Below are 24,010 nucleotides of genomic sequence, written 5' to 3'. Positions count from 1 at the left end.
GACGTCCATTACAAATGGTAGCCATTGATCATCTGAAGGTAGAAGCCAGCAGGACAGGCCATAGCTACATCTTAACCATCATCAATCAATACACCAAATTTCTAGTGGCCGTCCCTGTGAAGGATTTAACTGCCCAGACTACACAGCGGTGGAGCAGGGAGAGGTAAGTTTTGCAACTTGCAAGTGCTGTGGCCCTGATGAAGCAGGGGGGCACATTCGTGGGCGATGGTACTGGCACAGGGCCCCTCATAGTACGCTGGTGTGTCTGACAGCGATTGGGCCCCCCCACCGTCAGAGACACTGTATTGTACTATGAGGGGCCCTGTGCCAGTGCCGTCAGCCATCAGTGGGTCTATCCACCTGTTGAGAGCAACTACGGCTCGTAGGAGAACCAGCACCGCTGCTGTGTGCTGGGAAAGCCTCAAACAAATGGTTTACCAGAGTTGCTTGTTTGTTAGCCAATATTATCTCTAGGTTCTCCTGAGGCATGATGTTGTGTAATTTGCCTTTGTAGCATGGATCGAGGATGCTGGCCAGCCAGTAGTCGTCGTCCTTCATCATTTTGGCAATGCGGGGGTTCCTTTTTAGGATCCACAAGGCATAATCGCACATGTGGGCCAATGTTCCAGGTGTCAATAATGCACAGCCACTGCTGGGTGGAGGAGCACTTTCTGTCAAATCCACATCCCTACAGTCACGCACAATCCCTGTACCTGACCTTGGAACGCCAACTGTTGTGAGCTCATCTGTTCATTCATCTTTTGTGTCCGAGGATCTCCCTCTTCTGGTGAAGGAAGGTAGTGAGGCTGATTTAGATGAAAGAAACCAAACACCTGATCAGGTAGAAGGTGACTGGGTAACGGGAACTTCAGACTGGATATAAGGCAGCCGACGCCCTTCTGAGTCACTGGTGATTTCTCTGCTGGATTCTTGGAGACCAGTCTGATTCCTGCTTCCCAAAGATAAGTTTTTGCTCTGCTATTGAACTTATTAGTTTTGGTTTTGTTTACCTTGTGTTTGGAGTTCCGCCATCCCCGGCCGGGGGTGTGCTGGATTCTTTTTCCTTGATCAGTGTTCTCTTTTGCTCTGCTTCCAGAATATTCTGAGTGCTGATATAGGGTTTGAAGTCTAGTGACTTTAGGGTCCTTTTTGCTTCTCAGTTGTGTTGGTAGTAATTTTTGGCAGGGTTTTCTCGGATTGCAGACAGCAGCTTTTCTGTCCTGTCCTTTTTAGTTAGCTTGGGCCCCATCATTTGCTCAACCTATCTTTCTATCTGTGTTAGTGTTTTCATCTTGCTTCACCGTCATTATATGTTGGGGGCTGCCTATTGCTTTGAGGTCTGCTCTGGGGCAGTCAGTTTTTCTCTTTTCTCTCTTTAGGCTTGTGTAGATCTCCGGCTGTGACGAGGTGTCTAGGATTACCGTAGGAACACTCCACGGCTACTGCTAGTTGTGTGATAGGATTAGGGGTCTGCAATCTGCTAGTTTCCAACCTCTCTGATTTTCTGGGCTGAGCTTGTGTTTTGTTTTTTCCTCCTCGGTGACTCAATCATAACAGCCAACATTTTCTCTTGCCCCTGAGAGGCATCCTCCTGCCCAAAATTATCATCCCCCTCATCCTCCTCCTCTTCCTCTACCTCGTCCAGGACAGTTCCCTGACCAGACAATGGCTGACTGTCAGCAAAGCTTCCCTCCTCCTCCTGTTCCTCCTCCTCTGCTGCAGATGCCAGATCCTTAATGTGCGTCAAACTTTGCATGAGCAGACGCAAATGTGGGTTGCTCATGCTTATGATGGCGTCGTCTGTGCTTACCAGCCGTGTGCATTCCTCAAAACACTGAAGGACTTTACAGAGGTCTTTCAGCTTTGACCACTGCACACCCGACAATTCCATGTCTTCCCTCAAACTGCCTGCCCATGTATCCTCCTACAAATGCATTACAGCCTGCCTCTGTTCGCACAGCCTCTCAACCATGTGCAGGGTGGAGTTACACCTTGTTGCAACGTCTATGATTAGGCGGTGCTTGGGGAGGTGGAGCAATCGCTTCAGCGTCTGCATATGACTCAAGTGTACGGGTGAGCGACGGATGTGCGAGCACAGTCTTCGCACCTTATGGAGCAGGGATGTTAACTCCGGATAATTATTAAGGAAGCACTGCACCACCAGGTTCAAAGTGTGAGCCAGGCAAAGTATGTGTGTGAGTTTTGCAAGGGCTATGGCTGCCACAAAATTACGGCCGTTATCACTGACTACCTTGCCTGGCTCAAGATGTAGACTGCCCAGCCATGACTCAGTTTGTCGCTGCAAGTAGTCAGCCAGTACCTCAGCGGTGTGTCTGTTGTCGCCCAAAGACATCATCTTTTACACAGCCTGCTGACGCTTACCACTAGCTGTTCGATAGTGGGACACCTTGTGTGCAACACTGCCAGCTGCGGATGGAGTGCTCGTTCGACTGCGCTCTGTGGACGAGCTTTCGCTTATGGAGGAGGAGGGTCGAAAGCCTACAGCCAACTGTTTCCTGTACCGTGGGCTAGGCAGCACTGTTCCACCGCCGTTGTCCCCTGTGGAGCCTGCATCCACCACATTAACCCATTGCGCAGTGATGGACACGTAACGGCCCTGGCCATGCCTACTGGTCCATGCATCTGTTGTACGGTGCACCTTTCCACTCACTGACTGTTTTAGTGCATGGACAATGCGGTCTTTCACATGCCGGTGGAGGGCAGGGATGGCTTTTCGAGAAAAGATGTGCCGACTGGGTAGGTCATAGCGTGGGACAGCATAGGCCATGAGCTCTCGGAAAGCTTTGCTTTCTACCAAACAGAAGGGCATCATCTCTAATGAGATCAGTTTGGCAATGTAGGCTGTTGTGAGCTCATTTTTGGGTTTGCCTCTGGCTTCTGGTGAGGGTTATGGAGCTGGCTGTGCTGACAGAGGAGTAGTGAGTTCTCTATCTGGACTCCCTCTGTTGGTGAAGGGAGGTAATGAAGCTGATCTAAATGGCAGAGACCGGCCACCTGAGGAAGAGGACTGCGATTAGACATCAGGAGTTTCTGATTGGATGTAAGGCAGCCGACTCCCTAGTTTCTTGCTGGTGATTTTTCCTGACTGTGGCTTCTGGTTTCCAGTTTGGTTCCTGCCTTCCTAAAGCTAAGTTTTCTCTGCTATTGTTCATATGAGTTTTTGTCTGGTTTACTTAGTTTTTGTGTTCAGCCAGCCCTGGCTGGGACTGGGCTGAATTCCCATTTTGTCTCTGATCAGTTGATCTCCTTTGCTCTGTCTTCAGAATATAGCTGAGTGCTGATATAGTGTTTTGAAGTCTAGCGACTTCAGGGCCTTTTTCTATCAGACGTGTTGGACATTTTTTTTGGCAGGGTTTTTTGCGTGATTGCAGACAGCAGCTTTTCTTTCCTGTCCTTTCTAGCTAGTGAGGGCCCCATCGTTTGCTCAGCCTATCTTTCTATCTGTGTCTGTGTTTTCATCTTGTTTCACCGACAATACATGTTGGGGGCTGTCTATTGCTTTGGGGTCTGCTCTGGGGCAGTTTAGATTTTCCCTTTCTTTCTTTAGGCTTATTTAATTCTCCGGCCGTGACGAGGCATCTAGGACCACCGTAGGCACGCTCCACAGCTACTGCTAGTTGATGTGGATAGGATCAGGGGTCTGCAATCTGCTAGTTACCAACCTCTCCGGTTTTCTGGGCTTAGCTTGCTTTTTGTTTTTTCCTCGGTGACTCATTCATAACAGTAGGCGTTTAAAGCCAGTGTACGCAGATGAGAGGATGAGTACTTTCTTGTCCTACTCAGAGTGTCTGGTAGGGTGAGCTGGACTTGAGAGCTGCATATGGGGGAAGTAGCATTGGACATGACGGACTGAGAAGGGGTTGGTGATGGTGAGGGTGTTGATGGCCTAGATTCAGTGTTTCCTCGCGAAAATATTGTGATTGCCTGACTGCTTTGGCCTAGCGACGACACCTCAACATTTCTTGATGGTGGTGTGCTTAGCAGTGGCCTTACAGTGGGGGAAGCAATGGAGCCTTGCCGGCTAACTTGAGTCGGAGCAGGTGCGCATGTGCTACCTGAGGTTTTGTAGTCCGTCCACGCTTGCAAGTGCATGTTGGTTAAATGTCTAAGCATGCAACTGGTATTCAAATTTCTGAGTTGTTTACCTCGGCTAAAGGTCCGTCCGCACTTCTTACAGGTAACCTTTGCCTCATCAGTAGGATTTTGGACAAAGAAGTGCCACACTGCACTCTTCCTACTATGGTATACATTTTCTGGCCTTGCACGCTGTGCTAAGTTGACCGTCTGGCCAAGCTGTCCTGCAACTCTTTTAGTTTTTGGTCCACGTTTTTGGACAGCTACGGGCCTGCCAGATAACCTCTGCTGCGATGTCAATGCCTGCTGCGGATCCTTCTCTTTATCTGAACTTTTGCCAGTGCCATCCTCCTCCCCCAATGGATGCCAATCCGGGTCAAGAACTGGGTCAACCATCACCTCCTCTTCAAAGTCATCTGCACCTTCCTCTTTACCTTCCTCTGTGTCACCGTGTAAGGTGGTATAGTATGCAGGAAGGGGAACCTGAGTTTCATCAGGGTCAGATTCTGGCTGAGTAGACTGTGAGGGCAATGTAGTGGTCTGGGTCAATGTACCAGCAGAATCATCTAGCAGTGGCTGTGCATCAGTGCACTCCATGTCAGATTCATCTTGGACTGGGGAATTCAGGATTTGACTGGACAACCCAGGCATGGTATGTGAAAAGAGCTCCATAGAGTAATCTGAAGTGTGGGCTGCCGCATCCTTAAATTTTGGTGGGGGTGAAGGACATAAGGAAAGGTGTTTTTCCTGACCAGAACCCTGCACTGACGACTCCGTGCTTGCAGGTTTCGAATGTTCAGAAGAGGAGGCAATAGAGCTGGTGGCTGTTTCGGCAATGTACGCCAAAACCTGTTCCTGATGCTCCTGCTTTAAAAGCGGTTTTCCTACTCCAAGAAAAGGGAACCTTACAGGCCTTCTTGGGCCAGACGATGACGCAGGCTCAACACATCCTGCCTTAGCTGCTATTGTGCTTTTGACAGAACCAGCCAATGCACCACCACCATCAGTACCAGCCGCGCCCCCCTGCCTACGTCCGCGGCCTCTTCCACCATACTTCCTCATGTTTGGGAAAATGTACCAAAAATACCAGCAGAGAGATGGTACTGTATGAGGAGCATCCAGCTGTGTAAGGTCTATTAAAAAAATTAAATCTACGTATATATTTTGTTAGTCACAGACGCTCTCCCAGTATGTATTTGACCGTAATCCAACAAGCAGATATACGGTACTGTATCAGAAGTGTACAGCTGTATACGTTTTTTGAGTAACTAACAATCTCCGTATATGAATTCACGGAGTGTCACACACACGCTGACTCTGTATAGATGTGACTGTAATGTGAACAGCAGATATACAATACTGTTTGAGAATCGGACGGCTCAATACGGTGTCTGCATGGAAAATTGCAAATCTCCATCTATTTTTATACGGAGTGACACACGCTGTCTCTGTATAGCAGATATACGACACTGTTTGAAAACCGGACAGCTCTTTACGGTGTAGGTCTGGAAAAATGGAAAATCTCCTTGGTTTGTTTTTCCAGAATCACACACAGCTTGTATTTGTCCGTGATACCAGCCGCCACACGGTAGTGTGTGAGGAGCACACACCGCTATACGGTGTCTGTATGGAAAATTTTAAATCTCCGTCTATTTTATACGGAGTGACACACGCTGTCTCTGTATAGTTTGGACCGTTATCAAACAGCAGATATACGAAACTGTTTGAAAAGCGGACAGCTCTTTACGGTGTAGGTCTGGAAAAATGGAAAATCTCCTTGGTTTGTTTTTCCAGAGTCACACACAGATAGCTTGTATTTGTCCGTGATACCAGCCGGCACATGGTAGTTTGTGAGGAGCGTACGCCGCTATACGGTGTCTGTATGGAAAATTTTAAATCTCCATCTATTTTTATATGGAGTGACACACGCTGTCTCTGTATAGTTTGGACCGTTATCAAGCAGCAGATATACGTAACTGTTTGAAAAGCGGACAGCTCTATACGGTGTAGGTCTGGAAAAATGGAAAATCTCCTCGGTTTGATTTTCCAGAGTCACACACAGCTTGTATTTGTCCGTGATACCAGCCGGTACACGGTAGTGTGTGAGGAGCGTACACCGCTATACGGTGTGTGAAAAAATGAACGCTCGGTAACTGACCAGAACAAAATAATAAAAGTTGGAGTGCTTTGAAAAAAGCAGTTTGAACAGCAGTGTGCACACAGCAGTGCAGCTATCAGGTAGCCTTAAAAGGCAGCCTAATCACCACCAGCGCTGCTGCATACAACAAAAATCCTCCCCTTTCACTGCACACTAACTATACAGTGAAAAGGTGAAAAGCGCTATCAGCAGAAGCTATTTTTTTTCTTCTTCCCTGCCTAACGCTCTCCCTATTCAGAATCAGCAGCAGCACCTCTTCTGGATTCTAAGATTGGCAGAAGTAAGATGGCGGTCGGCAGTCACGGCTTTTTATAGCCACTGTGACGCCACACAAAGCCAGCCAATCACTTTAATGCCCTTCTCTAAGATGGTGGTGGCCGCTGCCCATGTCATCGCGTTGCCCACAGTGTACGTCCTTCATTATTGGCTGAGAAAAGGCGCTGGAAGCATTATTTGAAACGCAACTTTGGAGCGCGGGTCGGCGACCTCATGGCCGACCTCATGCTATGGTCGGGTTTCGATCGGCGAAACCCAACTTTAGCTAAAGTCGGTGACTTTTGAATTTGACCGACCCGATTCGCTCAACTCTAACTGCCACCTTATTAGTGCCACCCTACGCTCCGGTCTTCTGGTGTCTAGTAGTAAATGTAGCCTGCCTCTCTGTACACCAGATTTACGTCGGGGTTAAATTGATATATTCATAGTTTTCCCTAATGAAATAATGTTGAGAATCACTGTGATGACAACTGGGTTTTCCACATCTTGACTACTGGACTTGTACTCCTTACACACACTGGGATTTTTGTATCTTTGTTCCCTTCCAAAGCGTCAAATTATTTTTCTGTTGCCAATTTTTTTTTCTACTGGGATTATGCCAGGAATATATCTGATTAAAATGAATGAATTTGAACTCCGAGCTAGTGTCTGTCTTCTGACCATTTTTTTTTTACTTGTTGGTTATTTTGGATATTAGGATTTTAGTTTAATCACTTGACATCCCTTTCATACATTACTAATTTTTTTGGCAGCTGTCAAACTTCATGTGTATTGTATATGAGAACAACATACCTTCATGAAAAAATGTCATGATTCATGACTAAGACACAGCTCCATACCAAGTTCCCACCCAGTGGTCCTTTTCATCAGGTCTCAAACTTTGCCCTTAAACTAATATTTTTAAGAGATGATTTACAGTGAAGAAGATTTTTTTTATCACTAAAGCATTCTCAACTACATATTTTAAATTGTTGGATAAAATATTATTTCTTTAGGCAACAGACTTGAGGTTCTGTGGAGCAGAACACAACCTTTGTGACACTGGTCATTACTGTTTGGTAAGAAATGATTGTATTTTAATGGACTTCTGGAGCTGATAAATCAGCGCAGTATTCGAGCTCATATAGTTTGACGTCCTCTGTTATTTTCCTAACCTCATCTGTGTTGTTCTAGTCAATGACACTAAATTGCTCTTTGCATCCACTTTGCCTCCCAGCAAGAAAAAGAAAAATATCTAGAGTATGATACGCTCCCAGAACATATCTGAGTCTCCTAATAACAGGTCATGTCTAAAATAGATGCGCCATGAAATGCCTGGGATATATTTACTCAGAAGATTCAAAGTGAATTACAGCACGAGCAAGACTGATTACATTTACAAAGAGAGAAAAAGGATATTAGATTATAGCATGAACTCAACTGTGCCATACAAATCATTGAATTTGTCTAATGTCAAAGGTTCTGCCATGAAAAAAAGAAGAAATGAAAGCGCCCGCGTTGTATTGATGGGGATATATCATCTACTGCAGTCTCTAAAGACAACCTGCTTTCAGATGCTAAATAATTCATAGAAAGTATAGGTTTTCATTATCTGAGGACAAAAAAAACATCATATGACTTTTCTTGATAGCATCATCTTACCGCTGCCAACTTCTAAATATACCATTGGGTGCAACCGTGCCCTTTCCAAAGCCAATAGTCAATGAGATAATCTTTAAATACATGACATTTAAAAGCTGATGAGGAGGAAATGTTATCTCTGTTCAGGAAACGGAATAAGCAACAGTAACCTATTAGCAATTCATGTTGAATCCGCAGGCATGTTACTATGTATTTTATCACAAGTTTAATGAATATATCAATAATATTAGAATAATTGATTCAGTTTGTATATAATCCCCTGTTTTAAGTCATGTTGGATGTTTCTATTTGAAAACTTTCACAGTTAGTTTTTTGCATTGCTGCAGTTTACTTTTTAAGGGCTTGTGCAGACGATCATAAAAATGGGATCAGTGCTGTCATTTTGATGGATAGCATTCGTCCCCATGTTATTCAATGAAGCTGTGTATATGTCTGATGAATAAAAATCGTAGCATGCACGATTTGTCTCCGATATTAACATAGTAACATAGTTAACAAGGTCGAAAAAAGACATTTGTCCATCTAGTTCAGCCTATATTCCATCAGAATAAATCCCCAGATCTATGTCCTTCTAAAGAACCTAATAACTGAAAGATACAATATTGTTACGCTCCAGGAAGACATCCAGGCCTCTCTTGAACCCCTCGACTGAGTTCGCCATCACCACCTCCTCAGGCAAGGAATTCCAGATTCTCACTGCTCTGACAGTAAAGAATCCTCTTCTATGTTGGTGGGAAAACCTTCTCTCCTCCAGACGCAGAGAATGCCCCCTTGTGATCATCAAATTCCTTGGTATAAACAGATCCTCGGAGAGATATTTTTATTGTCCCCTTATACAGTCATATGTAAAAGTTTGGGCACCCCTATTAATGTTAACCTTTTTTCTTTATAACAGTTTTGGTTTTTGCAACAGGTATTTCAGTTTCATATATCTAATAACTGATGGACTCAGTTATATTTCTGGATTCAAATGAGGTTTATTGTACTAACAGAAAATGTGCAATCTGCATTTAAACAAAATTTGACCGGTGCAAAAGTATGGGCACCCTTATCATTTTCTTGATTTGAACACTACTAACTACTTTTTACTGACTTCCTGAAGCACTAAATTGGTTTTGTAACCTCATTGAGCTTTGAACTTCATAGCCAGGTGTATCAAATCATGAGAAAAGGTATTTAAGGTGGCCACTTGCAAGTAGTTCTCCTATTTGATTCTCCTATGAAGAGTGGCATCATGGGCTCCTCAAAACAACTCTCAAATGATCTGAAAACAAAGATTATTCAACATAGCTTTTCAGGGGAAGGATACAAAAAGTTGTCTCAGAGATTTAACCTGTCAGTTTCCACTGTGAGGAACATAGTAAGGAAATGGAAGAACACAGGTACAGTTCTTGTTAAGCTCAGAAGTGGCAGGCCAAGAAAAATATCAGAAAGGAAGAGAAGAAGAATGGTGAGAACAGTCAAGGACAATCCACAGACCACCTCCAAAGACCTGCAGCATCATCTTGCTGCAGATGGTGTCACTGTGCATCGGTCAACAATACAGCGCACTTTGCACAAGGAGAAGCTGTGTGGGAGAGTGATGCGAAAGAAGCCGTTTCTGCAAGCACGCCACAAACAGAGTCGCCTGAGGTATGCAAAAGCACATTTGGACTAGCCAGTTACATTTTGGAAGAAGGTCCTGTGGACTGATGAAACAAAGATTGAGTTGTTTGGTCATACAAAAAGGCGTTATGCATGCGCTGTATTGTTGACCGATGCACAGTGACACCATCTGCAGCAAGATGATGCTGCAGGTCTTTGGAGGTGGTCTGTGGATTGTCCTTGACTGTTCTCACCATTCTTCTTCCCTTCCTTTCTGATATTTTTCTTGGCCTGCCACTTCTGAGCTTAACAAGAACTGTACCTGTGTTCTTCCATTTCCTTACTATGTTCCTCACAGTGGAAACTGACAGGTTAAATCTCTGAGACAACTTTTTGTATCCTTCCCCTGAAAAGCTATGCTGAATAATCTTTGTTTTCAGATCATTTGAGAGTTGTTTTGAGGAGCCCATGATGCCACTCTTCATAGGAGAATCAAATAGGAGAACTACTTGCAAGTGGCCACCTTAAATACCTTTTTTCATGATTTGATACACCTGGCTATGAAGTTCAAAGCTCAATGAGGTTACAAAACCAATTTAGTGCTTCAGGAAGTCAGTAAAAAGTAGTTAGGAGTGTTCAAATCAAGAAAATGATAAGGGTGCCCATACTTTTGCACCGGTCAAATTTTGTTTAAATGCAGATTGCACATTTTCTGTTAGTACAATAAACCTCATTTGAACCCAGAAATATAACTGAGTCCATCAGTTATTAGATATATGAAACTGAAATAGCTGCTGCAAAAACCAAAATTGTTATAAAGAAAAAAGGTTAACATTAATAGGGGTGCCCAAACTTTTACATATGACTGTATACTTATACATGGTTATTAGATCGCCCCTCAGTCTTTTTCTAGACTAAATAATCCAAATTTTGCTAATCTCTCTGGGTATTGTAGTTCCCCCATCCCCTTTATTAATTTTGTTGCCCTCATGCTCTCATCATGTGTATTTAGACCTCTTTTAATGCACCCCATGATCCTGTTTGCCTTGTCAGCCGCTGCCTGGCAATGGCTGCTCCAGGTAAGTTTATCATTAACTAGGGTCCCCATGTCAGATTTACCCAGTGGTTTCCCCTTCAGTGTGTAATGGTGATATTGATTCCTTCTTCCCATGTGTATAACCTTACATTTATCATTGTTAAACCGCATCTGCCACCTTTCGGCACAAGTTTCCAACTTATCCAGATCCATCTGAGGCAGAATACTATCTTCTCTTGTATTGACTGCTTTACATAGTTTTGTATCATCTGAAAATATCGATATTTTACTGTGTAAACCTTCTACCAGATGGTTAATAAATATGTTGAAGAGAATAGGTCCCAACACCGATCCCTGCAGTACCCACTGGTCACAGCGACCCAGTTAGAGAATATACCATTTATAACCACCCTCTGCTTTCTATCACTAAGCCAGTTACTTACCCATTTGCACACATTTTCCCCCAGACCCAGCATTCTCAATTTGTGTACCAACCTCTTGTGTGGCACGGTATGAAACGCTTTGCAAAAATCAAGCTGTACCACGTTCAATGACTCACCTTGGTCCAGTCTATAGCTTACCTTTTCATAAAAAATTATTAGAATGATTGGACAGGAGCGATTCCTCATAAACCCATGCTGATATGGAGTTAAACAGTTATTCTCATTTAGATAATCCAGAATAGCATCCCTCAGAAACCCTTCAAATATTTTACCAACAATAGAGGTTAGACTTACTGGTCTATGCAGTTGTGCTCAAAAGTTTACATACCCTGGCAGAATTTTTGCTTTCTTGGCCTTTTTTAAAAAAATATGAATGATAACATGAAAATGTTTTCTCCACTCACGGTTAGTAATTGGGTGAAGCCATTTATTGTCAAACTACTGTGTTTTCTCTGTTAAATCATAATGACAACTCAAAACATCCAAATGACCCTGATCAAAAGTTTACATACCCCATTTTTTAATACCGTGTATTGCCCCCTCTAAAATCAATGACATCTTGAAATCTTTTGTGGTAGTTGTGGATGAGGTTCTTTATTTTCTCAGATGGAAAAGCTGCCCACTCTTCTTGGCAAAAAGCCTCCAGTTCCTGTAAATTCCTCAGTTGTCTAGCATGAGTTGCATGCTTGAGATCTCCCCAGAGTGGCTCAATGATATTGAGGTCAGGAGACTGAGATGGCCACTCCAGAACCTTCACTTTTTTCCACTGTAGCCAATGACAGGTCGACTTGGCCTTGTGTTTTGGATCGTTGTCATGTTGATACGTCCAAGTACATCCCATGCACAGCTTCCGGGTTGATGATTGCAAATATGCCTCCAGTATTTGCTGATAACGTGCTGCATTCATCTTTCCTTCAACTTTGACCAAGTTTCCTTTGCCTTTGTAGCTCACACATGCCCAAAACATCAGCGATCCACTTCCATGCTTTACAGTAGGAATGGTGTTCCTTTCATTATAACCCTTGTTGACCTCTCTCCAAATGTAACATTTATAGTTGTGGCCAAAAAGTTCAATTCTGGTCTTGTAACAATTATAGTAGTACACTCAGGAATCTCTTGGCTTGAGACAGTGAGGCCACAGAAACAGAATTCAGTGTCAAGTCTATATTTAAACAAACGTAGGTGCAAAGCGTGAGCAACAGTTCAAGTAAACACAGCAAACGGGATGATATTAGAAGCAGTCTATATGCAGCGCTGCTGCAAGCAAAGTCTGTATTATAAGAATAAGCGTAGGTGCAGCACGTGGGCAACAGTTCAAGTAAACACAGCAAATGGGATGATATTAGAAGCAGTCTATATGCAGCGCTGCTACAAGGAAAGTCTCATGGGCGAGGAACACACTGGGAAATGCTGATCAGAAGACACAGTTCAAACAGGGCTGGCAGTCTCAAAATAAGTGTCTGGAAACAGTGCAGAGCTGAGAGTCAAGAACCGTCAAATATACTGGCACTGAATACCAACAAGATGACTGAAGCGGGCCGTGCTTATGTGTCCTAAGCAGGCAGGCTGAAGCAGGTGTAGAGAAACACAGATGCACAGCTTGTAGCACAAACACCAACTGTGAGCTGGGAAGGTTAGCTGGAAAGGCTGAGCCGGATTCTCTGGAGAGGATCAGTCTCTTACAACACAAGCCAAGAATTCAATCAGAATACACAAGTATGGAATGGGAGGGGAACCAGAGTTATAAAGACAGGGAAGTCGGATCACATGAGCATAAGTGAGGCAGCAGACGCCATCTTGGAAAAGGGCAAAAAGCACCACAGGTGAAACAGGGAATCTAGAGTTCTGACAGGTCTCATCACTCAAAATTACCTTGTTCCAGAAATTTTGAGGCTTGTCTCTGTGCTGTTTTGCGTATTGTAGGCGAGATACTTGGCGGCATTTGTGCAGTAATGGCTTTCTTCTGGCGTCTCGACCATGCAGTACATTTTTCTTCAAGTGACTCCTTATTGTGCATCTTGAAACAGCCACACCGCTAGTTTTCAGAGTCCAGTATTTGAGCTGATGTTATTTGTGGATTTTTCTTTGCATCCCAAACAATTTTCCTGGCAGTTGTGGACAAAATTTTTGTTGGTCTACCTGACCGTGGTTTTGTTTCTACAGAGACCCTGATTTTTCATTTGTTAATCACGGTTTTAATGCTTCTGACTGACATTATCAATTCCTTGGATATATTTTTGGAACCCTTTCCAGTTTTATACAGTTCAACTACCTTTTCCAGTAGATCCATTGACAATTCTTTTGCTTTCCCCATGACTCACAATCCTGAAAAGTCAGTGGCTGGATGAAAGATGCAAGAGTCTGTCTGGATCCCAGAAACTCACTCAGCTTGTATGCACACTGATTACAAGCAAACAGGTTACAGGTGAGGATGTTACTTTTAGTAGCCATTCAAACCCATTTGTGTCAACTTCTGTGCATGTTATCAGGCCAGAATCACCAGGGTATGTAAACTTTTGATCATGGTCATTTGGATGTTTTGGGTTGTCATGAATTAAAAAGAGAAATCACAGTAGTTTGACAATAAATGGCTTCACCCAACCACTAACCATGAGTGGAGAAAAATTTTTGGTGTTATCATTCATATTCTCTGAAAAAAGGCTAAGAAAGCAAAAATTCTGCTGGGATATGTAAACTTTTGAGCACAACTGTAATTTCCAGGTTCACATTTAGAATCTCTTTTGAATATTGGTGCCACATTTGCTATGCACCAGTCCTGTGGAACAGACCCCATCGTCATAGAATCCCTAAATATAAGAAATAATGGCTTGTCTATTACATTACTTAGTTCTCTTAGTACTCGTGGATGTATGCCATCCGGACCCAGAGATTTATCTATTGTAATCTTATTTAGATGGTTTCGCACCTCTTCTTGGGTTAGATTGGTGACCCTTAATATTAATATAGGGTTCCCTTGTCTCTCAGCATTTCCCCTAGCATTTCATTTTCCACCATGAATACCGTGGAGAAGAAGGTGTTTAATATATTAGCTTTTTCCTTGTCATCTACAACCATTGTTTCCTCACAATTTTTTAAGGGGCCTACACTTTCACTTATGATTCTTTTACTATTGATATACTTGAAGAACAGTTTGGGATTAGTTTTACTCTCCTTAGCAATGTGCTTCTCTGTTTCCTTTTTGGCAGCTTTAATTAGTTTTTAAAGTATTTTTCTCCCTATAGTTTTTTAGAGCTTCAACGGTGCCATCCTGCTTTAGTAGTTTAAATGCTTTTTACTGTTAATTGCCCCTTTTACGTCTTTGTTTAGCCACTTTGGGTTTTTCCTATTTCTTGTCCTTTTATTCCCACAAGGTATAAACCACTTACAGTGCCTATTTAGGATGTTCTTAAACATCTCCCATTTATCTGTATTCTAATTTCTGAGGACATTGTCCCAGTCAACCAGATTAATGGCATCTCTAAGTTGGTCAAGCTTTACCTTCCTAAAGTTCAGTGTTTTTGTGACTCCCTGACATGTCCCCGTAGTTAAAGACAAGTGAAACTGTACAATATTGTGGTCACTATTTCCTAGATGCCCGACGACCTGCAGATTTATTATTCTGTCAGGTCTATTAGATGGTATTAGGTCTAAAAGTGCTGCTCCTCTGGTTGGATTTTGCACCAATTGTGAAAGATAATTTTTCTTGGTTATTAGCAGAAACCTGTTGCCTTTATGTGTTTTGCAGGTCTCTGTTTCCCAATCAATATCCGGATAGTTAAAGTCCCCCATAACAAGGACCTCATTATGGGTTGCAGCTTCATCTCTCCGCCTTAGTATTAGACTTTCCATGATTTCTGTTATATTTGGGGGTTTATAAAAGACACCAATGAGAATTTTGTTACTATTTTTCCCTCCATATATTTCGACCCATATGGACTCGACATCCTCGTTCCCTTCGCTAATATCCTCCCTTAAAGTGGACTTTAGACAAGACTTTGCATAAAGACAAACCTCTCCTCCTCTCTGATTTTTACGATCCTTTCTATACAGACTGTAACCCTGTAAGTTAACTGCCCAGTCATAGCTTTCATCTAACCATGTCTTGGTTATTCCAACTATGTCAATTACCTGTAGATATTTCTGCTTCTAGTTTTTCCATCTTGTTTGTCAGGCTTCTGGCGTTTGCGAGCATGCAGTTTAGAGGATTTTGTTTTGTTCCAATCTCCTCTCTGTGGATTGTTTTAGAAATTTTCTTACCTGCCTTCTGAGTATGTTGTCTTGGGTTTTCTTTGCCGCACCTCATATCCTTCATCAGTATATTTTCTGGATTCATGTTCGAGTCTGTTTTTCTTCCCATTCCCTTTTCTAGTTTAACGCCCTCCTGATGAGTGTAGCGAATCTTCTGCCGAATGTGTGTTTCCCAAATTTGTTGAGGTGTAGTCCGTCTCTGGCAAGGAGTCCGTCATACAGGTAATTCACACCGTGGTCCAGTAATCTGAATCCTTGTTGACTGCACCATCATCTTAGCCAGTTGTTTCCATCAAGGATCCTGTTCCATCTCCTGGTGCCATGCCTGTCTCCTGGAAGGATAGAAGAAAAAACTACCTGTGCATCCAATTTCTTTACTTTCTTCCTCAACTCTTCAAAGTACTTGCAGATTGTCAGTAGGTCCTTCCTTGCCGTGTCATTGGTGCCAACATGTATCAGAAGAAATGGGTGGGCGTCCTTGGAACTGATGAGCTTTGGTATCCTATCGGTCACATCCTTGAGCTTCGCACCTCGGAGGCAGCATACTTCTCTTGCGGTTATGTCCAGTCTGCAGATGGCTGCTTCTGTGCCCCTCAATAGTGAGTCTCCCACCACCACCACTCTTCTTCGCTTCTTGGCTGTACTTTTTGTTGTCACTTCTGGGTGTTGCTTTTCTTCTTTGCTTACTGGTAGTACCTCATGCTCAGGTGTGCCATCTTTGTCCTCCACAAGGCCTTGGTATCGGTTTCTCAGTTGTGTGGTTGGTGATGTCTCCATGGTCTTCTTGCTTCTTTTGGTCACATGCCTCCACTTGCCTGCTTTTGGAGGCTTTCTGACACTTTCTTCACCTTCTGTGACCAATCGAGATGCTTCTGTTCCATCTAGGAAGTATTCATTTTCTTTGATGAGTTTCAAAGTTGCAAATCTTTCTTCCAGACCTGGCACCTTTTCGTCTAAAAGGGCCAGTAGACTGCACTCCTGGCAGGTGAAGATGGATTCTTCTTCTGGTCGATCTGTGAAGATGTAGCACATGTTGTAGCTCATCATGTAGATTGTCACATTCAGATTGCACTTGGCTATTCAAGTCTAAGGCCACTTTCACACGTTCAGTTTTTGACATTTATATTTTACATTGTTCCACTTCTGATTTTGGTGTGAACATGACCTAAGTGTCCATGGAAAATATCGGACTGCACACGGATGGTGTTCAATTCTGGGGCACATTTTGGTATATTCAGAATACATTGATATTTGTCCATATTACAGGCGTGACAAGAGAAACTTGTGTTATCACTGTGATATATTTCTTGTTCAAGGCAAATTCAGGATCTAATGTTTCCTAGAAACTTTCTCCTTGCTCAAATTTATATTTATGTTGCTTTGGTTGGTTGCCCTTGTTTGCCACATTGTTATATCCAGGGGTGGACACACCATTGGTGCAAACTGTGCAACCACACAAAGGTCCAAGAGGTAAGGGTGTCCACATCAACCTCCAAAGGAGTAAGCAACTACTGTCACAGACCCAAAGAGTGGCCCATTTATTGTTTTTGCATAAGTTCTGTTTCCACCACTGGTAATATAAACCGATGATCAAAGCCTTGTCCGTATGCTCCACCCTCCTACCCTACATGCACACTTTAGTGACACCAAGGACCCTTCATTACTTGTATAATTATAGCCAAAGCTTCCCCACAAAAAGTACACACAGACTTTGTGCCTTCTTGTAGTATACCTACATCAATGGAATTATCAGTTTATACCCTTACACCCGTTCGATATTCAGACATCAGGCACTTCCTCCACACTATTGCATCTAGATTCAAGCACCCTCTAACTGGCAGCTTCTCCAGATTACAATGTTTTTTTCCCCTTTTCCACCAGTATATGCACATCCAGATCTGCTCTTTTTTGTCAGGATACTCAAAAAAGTCACCATCTGGACACCTGCTCTTCATAGCTGTTTGCTCGACCTGATGTTGATGCACCAAGCTGTCAGATAGTCATGAGCCACAAATCCTGGGCCCACAAGCCACCTGTGACTCCCAAGCCACAAGTTCTGGAGTTGTGCTTTAGATTCTGGGGTTTATAAAGGGGAACCTCCCCTATTATCATATCACCCGAACAGCCAGTCACTGAAGCCCCAGAGACACAATCTCCATTAACCTTTTACATACCAAGACACCCCACAGTCAGTAAGGCATTTCCTATACTGACCTGACATATCGACACTGTGGGGATGTAACAGTCTTAATAGGTCTATACCAACTTGGCTTGCCATAAATAACTGAAACAACACAATTTCAACCTTTGATGGGTGGGGTTTGACCACAGCTTTTATTGAAACATCATAACTTTATAAACACTTGTACTTTGTACCATGGGTAGAACAGACTTAGCTGGGATACCGGCTGCATGGAACTCCTTTTAAACAATCGTGGTACTTAATGACCACCATAAGGAGTGAGTGTAACTCCTACACTTAATTCTAACCCCCACACAAAAGAAATAGCGCCTGTTGGATGCCATCTTGAATACCTGATAAAAGATATCCCGGCTTATATCAGTTAAGTGTCTCGATAAATGACTATTATCCTCTTCTAATTGTGTGTGGTGAACCACTACACTGTCTCTAGTCCGAACATATCTAGAAATGCAGGTGTTCATAGTTCTCCTCACTCATTCCACAGCTGCAGCATCCCTGGCACCTTGCCATATGAGCCTAAGGATGACACCAGACCAGACCACTATCAATTCAGAGAAAAACTTTTCATCAGGGTAAACAGTTTGCCTAGCCGAACAAAACCTATATAATTACCCCTTGTACGCAGTACTAAAATTATTGGACTTTGAGCATTTTTGTTGACGTTGACCACCTCCGGTAACACTTTCGACCACGGTAGGCCACATACCCCTTTCCATTGAATGTCTGCCACTTAAAAACCAAGTCTCTGGCCACCGGATGGCATTTGGTTCTATGGACAGCCCGGAAGATACGCGAATGTCCGATGATCCAAACCTTTGGTTGACCTATGGGATATAAATATCAAGAACTGGTCAAAATGTATCTGGTGTAGAAGCAGTCAACCTCCATCTACCTATGCTTATCAGCTGCCCCTCCGTAATACCCAAAAAACTACGAACAGCGCAGCACCATATGACTAATAAGTCTGAGAACTGGAAGAGAAGAGGAAAACCGATTACTGGCGTGTACCACACTAATGTTATTCCACCAATAGCAAACTTTGTTTTCAATGAATTTACCCTATACAGTGGGTATGGAAAGTATTCAGACCCCTTTAAATTTTTCACTCTTTTGTTTCATTGCAGCCATTTGGTAAATTCAAAAAAGTTAATTTTTTTTCTCATTAATAGATAGAGCGCTCTATCTCCAGCACTTCAGTGCAGCAATCCTAGCTCCTTACTATATTATTCTCTTATTCCACTGGTCAGTTACTCCTGATCTGCTGTGTTGCCTCTGAGAACTGAAGACTATTTCTGATGAAGGCCTAGTGCTGGCCAAAACGTCAATACACAGTGGATGTACCTAAGTTAATAAAACATTATTTATGTTTTTCTGCATCTAATTTTGGCGTGCCGAATTGAATTTTGGAAAAAAAGTATTTAATATTTAGTCAGCCACTAACTAATTGTGCAAGCTCTCTCACTTAAAAAGATGAGAGAGGCCTGTAATTGACATCATAGGTAGACCACAACTATGAGAGTCAAAATGAGAAAACAAATCCAGAAAATCACCTTGTCTGATTTGGAAAGATTTATTTTTCAAATTATTGTGGAAAATAAGCATTTTGTCATTACAAAAGTTCATCTCAATATTTTGTTATATATCTTTTGTTGGCAATCACAAAGGTCAAACGTTTTCTGTGTCTCTTCACAAGGATGGCACACACTGTTGGTGGTATGTTGGCCTATTCTTCCATGCAGATCTCCTCTAGAGCAGTGATGTTTTGGGCCTATTGCTGGGCAACACTGATTTTCAAATCCCTCCAAAGGTTTTCTATGGGGTTGAGATCTGGAGACTGGCTAGGCCACTCCAGGACCTTCATATGCTTCTTACGAAGGAACTCCTTCATTGCCCTGGCAGTGTGCTTGGGATCATTATGCTGAAAGACCCATCCATGTTTCATCTTCAATGCCCTTTCTGATGGTAGGAGGTTTGCACTCAAAATCTCACGATACCCGGCCCCATTCATTCTTTCATGTACACAGATCAGTCGTCCTGGTTCCTTTGCAGAGAAACAGCCCCAAAGCATGATGTTGCCACCCCCATACTTCACAGTAGGTATGGTGTTCTTTGGATGCAAATTATAATTTTGTCTCCTCCAAACACGACAAGTTTTGTTTCTACCAAACAGTTCTACTTTGGTTTCATCAGACCATATAACATTCTCCCAATACTCTTCTGGATAATCCAAATGCTCTCTAGCAAATTTCAGACTGGATCAGACATGTACTGGCTTAAGCAGGGGAACACGTCTGGCACTGCAGGATCTGAGTCCCTGGCGGCGTAGTGTTACTGATGGCAGCCTTTGTTACGGTGGTCCCAACTCTATGCAGGTCATTCACTAGGTCCCCCATGTGGTTCTGGAATTCTTGCTCACCAATCTTGTGATCATTTTGACCACACGGGGTGACATCTGGCGTGGAGCCCCAGATCGAGGGAGATTATCAGTGGTCTTGTATATCTTCCATTTTCTTATTATTGCTCCCACAGTTGATTTCATCACACTAAGCTGCTTGCCTATTGCAGATTCAGTCTTCCCAGTCTGATGCAGGGCTACAATCTTGTTTCTGGTGTCCTTCTATAGCTCTTTGGTCTTCACCATAGTGGAGTTTGAAAAAAGCCAACTACTGATGTATCAAAGAGAACCAGAATAATGGGAATGTATATATAAATACTAAAATAAAAGCAAAATATATAAAATAAGCCTTTATTAAAATTATGGCCAAACAACAACAACAATAATATATGAAAAAATGTATAAAAAATGGCAAAGAAAACCGCACAATACATAAATAATTAAATGTCTGTACTTATAATAATATCACCACTTGTAGAATGGAGAAAAGGGGACATATATAATAATCCCTATATATATAGCGACCAAAAAACATGGTAGGCACAATAAAACCAAAAAAAAAAAAAAAAAAAAAAATTTTTTGAAAACACAATAAAAAGGTGATGTAAATATACCCAAAATTGGTGAGAAACTAATATACATATATATATGTTACACACAAAAAAAGTGATTAATGTGCACCCAAAAATAAATTTATTTATATGTGTATATATTTATATACCAAAATTAGTGAAAAACTAATATATACATACATATAAAAAAGAGTAATTAATATACACCCAAAAAATTTTCATTATTATTGGTTCATGCACATAAAAAATTTTTGGGTGTATATTAATTACTCTTTTTTATATGTATGTATATATTAGTTTTTCACTAATTTTGGTATATAAATATATACACATATAAATAAATTTATTTTTGGGTGCACATTAATCACTTTTTTTGTGTGTAACATATATATATGTATATTAGTTTCTCACCAATTTTGGGTATATTTACATCACCTTTTTATTGTGTTTTCAAAAAAATGTTTTGTTTTGTTTTTTTTTTTTTTGTTTTATTGTGCCTACCATGTTTTTTGGTCGCTATATATAGGGATTATTATATATGTCCCCTTTTCTCCATTCTACAAGTGGTGATATTATTATAAGTACAGACATTTAATTATTTATGTATTGTGCGGTTTTCTTTGCCATTTTTTATACATTTTTTCATATATTATTGTTGTTGTTGTTTGGCCATAATTTTAATAAAGGCTTATTTTATATATTTTGCTTTTATTTTAGTATTTATATATACATTCCCATTATTCTGGTTCTCTTTGATACATCAGTAGTTGGCTTTTTTCATTTATACCGGATGGTCTGCCATCCAATTGTTGGAAGAAACATATTGGTCAATTATTAATCTATTAATTCATTTGGCTGTATAATTATTTATACTTCATTTCTTGTTTCTTTGTCTGTTTTTTTACCATAGTGGAGTTTGTAGTGTGACTGTGTGAGGTTGTGGACAGGTGTAGTTTATACTGAGAACAAGTTCAAACACGTGGCATTACTACAGGTAATGAGTGGAGGACAGAGGAGCCTCTTAAAGAAGAAGTTACAGGACTGTGAGAGCCAGAAATCTTGCATGTTTTTAGGTGGCCAAATACTTATTCTCCACCATAATTTGAAAAATAAATCTTGCCAAATCAGACAAGGTGATTTTCTAGATTTGTTTTCTCATTTTAACTCTCATAGTTGTGGTCTACCTATGATGTCAATTACAGGCCTCTCTCATCTTTTTAAGTGGGAGAACTTGCACAATTGGTGGCTGTCTAAATACTTTTTCCCCCCACTGTATACAATTTCCCAAATCTTAGTTTTTATCTCCTCTGGAACATGAGTCCCTTAGGAACTCACATTACAAAAGTAGATGTCCCTATAAAGATTAGCGTGTATTGGTAAGTAGAACTGCCGTTGGTTGCTGTGTTGGAACTGTAACCTTAGCCTGGTTCGTAGCTGTTGCTCCACTGGTAGAGGGGACTGGTGAGTCAATGGGCGATGTTGTGATTCTCGGTTGTGATGGCATATATGGCCAGAATAACCTGAACTGCAAGAAGTGCAGGAAACGTAATCTGAGTTTGACGGCAACCTCCATCTAGAGGTTTAAGACTTTCTGGAAGACCTGGACGTCCTTGATGGATGACAGGACCGGTAATAGTTGTGTCAGGCAGACCTACACTAATGACACTGTCCGTGATCCCGGGTAACTGATCCCAAAAGTCTTATTGAGTAACATTCCCAACCACCACCACGGGAAGCATGGCTTGACAGGGGCAGAGTCGTAGTGGTCACCTGAGATACAGCTGGATGCAAGGGCAGGCAGTCTGGCAGTACTGACATGCTGGGCTGTGGACTGCACAGGGGGTGTGAATGGGGCTGCAAATTCCCTTGTAGTGGGAGTGGGGTTGTTTAATATCATTAGCAGCAAAATGAGGGTAGGTTAACATAATTAATGACATCATTTTTTGAGCTGCTGGAGTCCTGACTAACTGCAGGAACCTGGGCACTTATGACTAATTTTGTAATGATAAGGGAAAAGGGACCGCAGACACTTCATGTAAAAGGTTGTACACCAATGATTTCCCTCTCTCCTAACCCTCTAGTTAAACTTTCCCACCATAGAATCAATTATACCTTTTGATACCTGTGGTCTCCTTGTTCCACTGGGCACAGGGAGAAATGAGGTGGAACCCACATAGGAAAGGGTTTATAAATGGGAACCTCCCCTATTATTACATCACAGGAAGATCCAATCACTAAAGCCCTGCAGACACAATCTCCATTAACCTTTTACGTAGCAACACACCCCACAGTCAGTAAGGCATTTCCTATTTTGACCTGCCGTATCTATTCTAGTGTTTACATCATTATGATTTTTCTAGGTATTCTATCACATGTATACTTTTCAGGACTAGGCCCATTTTGTCGTGCAAAGAAGGAATAATATTTCTTATCCTGTTTTTAACATATAAGTGTGGCATTATATAAATCAAGCCATTTAGAAAAATGAATACAAAATTTGTACAATAACGTTGTATTACTAGTTATTTTTTCAATTGTTTTTTTTTTCGTTAAAGGTGTAATAGACAGGAGCTGCTTCGGCTCTAATAGAAGCGAAACATTGCCAAATGGAATTGGATCTTCTGACATTCCTTTTCTAAAACTGAATGACAACACCTCATTAACAGCACGAGAGTGGGATGTACTAACTCCTATGTGGAAATCTACAACCCAAGCTGACCAAACTTACACAAACTTTAGCAGAGGGACAGAATCTCTGCATCAAAATCAACTTTCCCCTTTTACACATAGCACAAAAACTGAGACTGGAAAGACCAAAGATCATACAGAAGTTGACAGCATGTTTGGTTCTGCAAGCGATTTGCCTACTACGATTTCTTCGAAGCTCCGAGATAATGCACTTATGAGTCCAACTAAGTCGCCTGCAACTGTAGTTACACAAGGTAAGAATTCGATCATTGTGATGGCAAATCTTCCTCTAACTTTTAGTGTTTGAGCATTCTTACAATGACAAATATTTTTGTAATATCTTAACATCATAGGCTAACAAATAAAATATATCATTAGTTTCTTATTAATGTCTTTTTATCTTTTTAACAGCCTCCCAAAAATGCATTGCTAAATTTGACTTTAGGAACAATAAGTCATTCTAAAGTCATTGGCTTGATATAGGAAACTTTGCAAAGTTTGCTGCTTCATAAGTAAATCTTGACCTGAAGTTCTCCAAAATATACCAAATGTATTTTTTTGGCATCTTGGACTGTTCTGAAGATGGAAAATGAAATACAGTGAAGAAAATAAGTATTTGATACACTGCCTATTTTGCAAGTTTTCCCACCTACAAAGAATGGAGAGATCTG

At 41.7% G+C, this 24,010-nt stretch overlaps 1 protein-coding gene across 2 annotated transcripts in view; it reads left to right on the top strand.

Moving 5' to 3' along the window:
- Positions 1-24,010, top strand: part of CORIN (corin, serine peptidase) — a 562,174-nt gene that overhangs the window by 210,889 nt on the left and 327,275 nt on the right. For both annotated transcript variants that reach the window (XM_073583463.1, XM_073583464.1), the window contains exon 3: positions 23,207-23,593. In XM_073583463.1, coding sequence (XP_073439564.1) covers positions 23,207-23,593 — 387 coding nt within the window. The remainder of the gene's footprint in view (positions 1-23,206; positions 23,594-24,010) is intronic.

Source organism: Dendrobates tinctorius, unplaced genomic scaffold (assembly GCF_039654945.1).
Source record: "Dendrobates tinctorius isolate UK_male_01 unplaced genomic scaffold, ASM3965494v1 ptg000079l, whole genome shotgun sequence".
NCBI classification, from domain to species: domain Eukaryota; kingdom Metazoa; phylum Chordata; class Amphibia; order Anura; family Dendrobatidae; genus Dendrobates; species Dendrobates tinctorius.
The sequence above is the reverse complement of the archived record's forward strand: the minus strand, read 5'-3'. Positions and strand labels throughout refer to the sequence as shown.